General features: G+C 40.8%; 1 protein-coding gene across 1 annotated transcript; it reads right to left on the bottom strand.

Annotated features, from left to right (window-relative positions):
• Window positions 1-3,613: 3,613 nt before the first annotated feature.
• Cd1d (CD1d molecule) lies at window positions 3,614-6,494 on the bottom strand (the record flags this gene model as incomplete). The annotated part of the gene is made up of 5 exons (XM_013355637.2): window positions 6,373-6,494; window positions 5,856-6,125; window positions 5,284-5,562; window positions 4,577-4,849; window positions 3,614-3,713 (listed from the first exon to the last, which is right to left on the bottom strand). Coding segments are annotated over exons 1-5 (983 nt in total), but the record flags the coding sequence as incomplete, so codon positions are not given.
• Window positions 6,495-6,937: the final 443 nt, after the last annotated feature.

The raw sequence follows: 6,937 nt of genomic DNA, 5'->3' as shown, positions 1-6,937 counted from the left end.
CAGGTCATATTTCAAAAACCTGTACTCCACAAAATTGGAAAACTTAAAGGAAATGGACAACTTTCTGGATAAATATCACTTACCAAAATTAAATCAAGACCAGATAAGCATATTAAATAGACCTATAACTGCTGAAGAAACAGTCATCAAAAGTCTTTCAACCAAAAAAAGCTTAGGACCAGATGTTTAAGGCTCGGAAATCTACAAGATTTTCAAAGAACAACTAATACCGATACTCCACAAATTGTGCCACAAAATTGAAACAGAAGGAACAATGCCAAACTCTTTTCATGAGGCTACAATTACCTTGATACCATTACTAAGAAAGAAAATTACAGACAAATCTCATTCATGAACATTGATGCAAAGACACTCAATAGAATGCTGGCAAACCAAATCCAAGAACTTATCAGAAAAATCATAGACCATGACCAAGTAGGCCTCACCCCAGAGATGCAGGGATGGTTCAATATATGAAAATATGTCAATGTCATTGACTATGTAAACAAACTGAAAAAGAAAACACATGATTGTTGTCAGGGTTTCTGTCCTGCCTGGTCCTCCAGCTGTTTAGTCACAAGTAATCACACAGAGGTATATATATAATAAGTTTAACTATATAAACTTATTGGCCTATTAGCTCACCACATTCAAATGCTTTTTGGCCACCTCTTGCCTGTAAGAGTCAGAATTTGCACTGGCAGGATGGCCCAAAAAGCCAGCATTTTAAAATGGTGCGGCTTTTTTCCTGCTGAAGCTGAAAACCAAAAAGCATGCAGTCAGCTTTCCATCAACACCATTTAAGGGTTTTGTGGCAGGGCCTCTTAAAAGAACTACAAGCTTTTATAGCTTAAGATGATTCAGGAAGCTTCCCTTAAATGAGATGCAGTTTCCTCTAGCAAAGAGCCCACCTGAGAAAATGCTGCTATCAATAAGCTGTGCCAAACTCTATTCTTTTTTGTCTAGAATTACTTCACAAACTCTCTCAAGCTTTATGTGGGTGCAGTTGTCCACATGGGTGCCAAAAGAAGAAGGATGCTTAAAAGAAATCCCACACTAGCTCAGAATTGAGAGATAGATGGTTATTTATTTGGGGGTGACTCACAAATCAGAATCCTCTGCTGAAATGAAGATCAGAAAATGAAATCCGCAACTAGGACAGAGAGGCTGGGAAAGAGGCCCGAAGCAGGGTCTGCATCAGCATAGATAGTATAAGAGGCCAATGCCCAGTAGGCGGGTAGCCACTAGTTGTAAGAGTTCCTACAGCACCTGATCATCTCATTAGATGTTGAAAAAGCCTTTGACAAATTACAACATCCCTTCATGATAACGGACATGGAGAGAGTAGGGATACAAGAAACATACCTAATATAACAAAGGCAATATACAACAAGTCAGCAGCCTACACCAAACTAAATGGAGAAAAACTCAAAACAATCCCACTGAAATCAGGAACAAGACAAGGTTGTCCTCCCTCTCCATTTCCATTCAATATAGTTCTTGAAGTTCTAGTTAGAACAATAAGGCAAAAAATGAGATCAAGGGAATACAAATCAGATAAGAAGAAATCAAACTCTCACTATTTGCTGATGATGCGATAGTTTACATAAGTAAACTATCTAAAATTCTACCAAGAAGCTTTTACAACTCTTAAATACCTTCAGTGATGTAGCAGGATACAAGATTAACTCAAAAAGAATCAGTAGCCCTCCTTTATACAGATGATAAATAGACTAAGAAAGAAACCAGAAAAACATCACCCTTCACAATAGCCACAAATAACAAAAAATATCTTGGTGTAATTCTAACAAAACAAGTGAAAAACCTGTAATCTGCTGGAAGGTTTACAGCTAGTAACTACCTGCCTACTGGGGGGTGGCCTCATAGACTATTTCTCTGGATGCGGAAGCACTTCTGTCCCATTCTCTCATCCCCCTAGATCCTGCTTGACTGGTAAGATTGTTTTTGGATGGTATTGTAAGCCCCCCCCCGGCAGGTAAATAACGGTCTAACTTTCAATTCTGAGCCAGTGTGAGATGTCTTTTAAGCACCTGATTTCTCTGCCCATCACCTTTATGACAAGAACCTTAAGTCTTTGAAGAAAGAAATTGAAGAAGACACCAGAAAATGGAAAGATCTCCCAAGCTCTTGGGTAGGTAGAATTAACATAATAAAAATGGCAATCTTACCAAAAGCAATTTACAAATTTAATGCAAAGCCCATTAAAATCCCAGAAAAATCTTCACAGACCTTGAAAGAACAATACTCAACTTCTTATGGAAAAGCAAAAAACCCAGGATAGGCAAAACAATTCTATACAATAAAATAACTTCTGGAGGCATCACAATCCCTGACTTCAAACTCTACTACAGAGCTACAGTACTGAAAAAAAGCCTGGTATTGACATAAAAACAGACAGGAGGAACAATGGAACTGAGTCGAAGACCAGATATCAATCTATGCACCTACAAACACCTGATTTTTGACAAAGAAGCAATAAATGAATGAATGAATAAATAAATAAATAAATAAAATGGAGAAAAGAAAGTATATCTTAGACTAGAAAAAAAGAAAAGAAAAAAACACCTTGAGTTCCCTTCTAAATCCATGAATTATGTTACGGCAAAAGGGACTTTGTGTCCTACTATGACTGTATGAACTCATTATGTCAACTCCTTTTTACTGGGCCTCACCTGCTAACGTAAGTACTAATTCCTGATAGTACCATGGGCTGGTAACTTGACCTTTAATAAATGGTCTGTTGGGATACATTTCAAATAAAATTATAGCAGTGTTTGAGGGAAATATCTCAAGGTAAGTAGGTATACACTATGACTTCTTTTTTAAATACAGGGATTCCAAGTAAAACCCCAAGAGACCTCCTAAATTTTATTTTAAAGAGAACATACCCATCAGTCATGAATGCATGTTTACAATAGAGACTCTGTCCTAAGATTGTCATTATGGCATTTAGGACAAATATTTTCTTTTAAAGAGCCACAAACTGGAAGCCCTTGGGTTGTCATTAGATGGACATCCATCAGGTGTGGATCTAAGATATGAAAGAATACTGATATTTGCAAATATTTGAGTTTACTTTAATATCTGTATGTCACTGCTCCTCTCAAATAAGTATTTCTAGGTTTCTTGAAACCTGTAGAGTTCAGCCATGTTGGCACTGAACTTTACACTTTTCAACAGACTTGGAACCATCAGATATGTGCTTTCCAGTTCAGTGCAAATCCCATAAAATACTGCCCACAGCTTGTTCTTGGCAGATATGTTTATTTGCAATTGTATTTGTTCCAAACCACCTGGGCTTTTATAAACTTGTAATACAATGAAAAAGAAATTAATTTTTAAAATAAATATTGAAAGGGTGTGCTGGTAGCTCTTCATTTCTTCAAGGTTCTTTTATTCTTCTCAGTTCCTCAGACAACCATGACTGAAGAACTAGATGCAGGAAGGTCTGAGTCTCAGGAAAGGCAGGTGTAAGGAAGACCTATAGGATGTCTTGATAGGAGCTGAGAGAAAAGAGAGAGGCCATTAGGAAAGAAAAGAAAGTAACAAAGCAGAGATGTTGAGAAAGGAACACTTGACAGGGGAGACTTACCGGTGCTTCTTGGTGTAGATCACATAACACCCAGCACATATTAGTACTAGTCCTACTAGTACTGCCATGAAGATAATACCCATGGGTGAATGTTTGCCATCTGCTCTAGAAGAATACAAGGTATCACTAAACAAAGAACCCAGACCTATTTCAAGTTCCCTATTGTAAGCACATGTGAGGAAGCCATGCCATTGGTTTTTTTTTTGTTTGTTTTGTTTTTTGTTTTTTCGAGACAGGGTTTCTCTGTGGTTTTGGAGCCTGTCCTGGAACTAGCTCTTGCAGACCAGGCTGGTCTCGAACTCACAGAGATCTGCCTGCCTCTGCCTCCCGAGTGCTGGGATTAAAGGCATGCACCACCACCGCCCGGCTCATGTCATCGTTTTTTTTCTTTTTTTAAACTCTTTCCTTTTAGTCTTCGTGAGTTTAGACTGACCATCTATTGTCAGGATTTGACTGTATGCTCTCCAGACAGATGTGAATCTGTTTACCCCAGCTCTTGAATTTCCTGAATGACTTTGGGTGGTTACCTTATCCTAGCACTGACCTCTTTATCTATAAAGTCAGAATAGCAGTATTTGCTTCAAAGCTAAGTGATGAACTGATATGTTGGTAACAGAGTGGTCAGTGCTCACAGAGGAGGCATCAATAACCTACAGCTATGCCTTGGGCTTGGATCCTCTATCCTGGGGTGTGTATCCTCCTGAACTTCTTTATTTGCCCTTTGCCTCTGGGTCTTCTGAGTTTCTTGGTCTACATATATATGGTCTTCCTCTCACATATATAGAACATCTTAACTAAAATTTACTGGGATTGATTTCTGTATCTAAAATTCCCCCTTCCCTCTCTCCTATAATAGTTAGGGGTTTCATATCTGAAACTCAGTTTGTTTAGTTCTCATTCCAAGCTTGAATGGTACCTCTACTGGCTCTCACCCAGGATACAGGTTTTTTTTCTTACGTGAACAGCGGATTTTATTCTGTCCTCTTAGACTGCTATGTTTCACGCAGCAGGCCAGGCCAGCCTCCTTTCCAGCCTCCACATCCAGGGTTGCTTGGAGATACCATGTCTCATCAGCATTGGGCAGGTAGTCACTTGTCTGAGTACTATTTTGCTCCTGCTCACCGTGCATCCACATCACCCACACAGGCTTTGGGTAGAAGCCAGAGACATGACACACCAACTGTAGATGACCATGTTTAGGACTGAGGCCACTGGACAACCAGACCTCAGGCTTCTCTGTACCCAGAAAGAGAATAAAAATATCTTAAAGCAAAAACATTTATATTAGAGGCTCCAGAATTCCTATTAAGTTTATACTTTCCACAGTTCCCCTTCTGGAGATGATTTTGCCTATTAGTTTAAATCCATTTGTATCACTGTGACTAGGCAAACTGTCTGTGATACCTTTACCCCTCCTTTGATTCAATTGTTCGAGGAACAGTCCTTCTCTGTATTCTAGAACACCCTGAGTACAGCTGATATAGCATGTCTCAAATACCACCTGGCTCAGTTCTGATCCCCAGTGTTTATTTAACTCAATAAGAGTGAGTGCCGGTGACAAGAATAAACCCCACATGTCTTATTCACCTCCTTCTAGGCCTTGCCCTTCTTCTAAAGCTTACAGAGTCGGAAAAACATAGGGAGAGCCGGGGTGAGGCTAGCAGGCTGACCTTGTTTCTCTAGCTCTGCCTTCCCTGCTTCCAGGAGGCCATGGACAAACTTGGGGCATATGTCATTCAGAAGCCATTGGAGGGTTTCCATTGTCCCTTGATCACCATTGAGCACTTTAATGACCAACTCTGTCCAAGATGGGGCATCTGGGGCCTTCTGAAAGGAAGTTCCCTGAAAACTCAGGATATATTCTCCTTGAAATGCTACATAGAAAAAGCTTTTTGAAGCATTCTCAGAGTACACGTCACACCCAGCTGACATCTGGATCTCAACAGGATCTGTAAAGGGCAGTGTGTAGAGATTCAAGAATGGTTAAAGTTTGGAAGAAAGGAGACAAAATTGGCATGGAGATAATAATTATGTCCCAGTTGAGGGAAATGATTGTGGGGTCCTGGAGCAGAGACAGGGATTATTTTCAGAAGAGACAAGGATCCCTCTAGACAGAAGTGAAAATCTTAAAGGTGGAGAAAAAAAAAGAATCTCATCAAGTAGGCCCACAGTTACCCAGTTGGGGTCTGGGATTCTCTCTCATCCACTAGGTACCTTTTCAGGGCTCCATCCCTCCACTCACAGTGTATATTAGGCAGCATTTTGACAAATTCCTGTATGTCCCTGGTAAAGCTGAATCGATAAACTTGAAATATACGCTGCAATTGCTCCCACTGTTGATCACTGAATTTTCCCTGGGACCAGGGTTTCACAAAATCAATGGTGTCGGAGGCATTACTCCACCGATGAGTTTGCAGATCCCCCAGCCAGGCCAAGCCATCTGTGCTTGAGCTACTACTGTTTGGGAAGGAAGAGATCTGCAGGCAGCGGAAGGGGAAATTATTTTGCTGGGCTGGAAACAATGAAAACCGAATGATCACAGTAAGTGTCCAATTCAGCGGGCAGGTTGTTAGGAAAAAGCCCAAGGGAGAGTAGGGTTCAGAACTGCATTTAGGTCTTAGCCAGATCAGCATACTTTCTTCCCACCAGTGCACTTCAAGCCAGCCAGGGTCCACCTCCACCCACACAGGACCACAGCTCTGCTAGCCTCACACTCTCTTCTTCCTTCTCCAGACCATTCTGTGCGCACTTCTACTCACCTTCTGATTGTACCCAGACCCACGCGAACACCCAAAACAACAGGCACAATACGTTCCACATGGCGCCAGAGGTTTATACAGCCATAGGCTCCGACTTCCTCCCCTTTCTTTTCACACTGCTTGAGGAGAACAGCTCTGGGTTTTTGGCAAAGCGACCGCCCAATCCGGAAGAGCAGGCTCTGTCAAATGAATTATTCTTTTACAAAGTCACCCCCTAGTGGTTGAGTTTGGGAATACAGCTTTAATCAGCACCTCTGAGAGCAATCAACTTTTCTCAACCTTCTTTCCCATGCATTAAGAAAGAGGTTGAGACCGGTTTGCCATCTCAATGTTAAAAGTGAGACAAAACGTCGTATTTGTATTATAACTTCGATGATATTAAAAATGCAATGGAGGAAAGGAGAAAAGTTCCGACCTGGCTAGCAGTGGCTATCTGCAGGTGCTACTTTGTTTTACACTTCTGACTCCTCCCAGATCTCCACACGTTTAGAATAAATAAGGATAGATATGATTCTCACATAGTTACACTGAGAAGTTAAGATCGGGTGGGCTAAGTTCCTTCACA

Source organism: Microtus ochrogaster, unplaced genomic scaffold, assembly GCF_000317375.1.
Source record: "Microtus ochrogaster isolate Prairie Vole_2 unplaced genomic scaffold, MicOch1.0 UNK657, whole genome shotgun sequence".
Classification (NCBI taxonomy): Eukaryota; Metazoa; Chordata; class Mammalia; order Rodentia; family Cricetidae; genus Microtus; species Microtus ochrogaster.
This window is presented reverse-complemented; position numbering and strand designations above follow the sequence as displayed.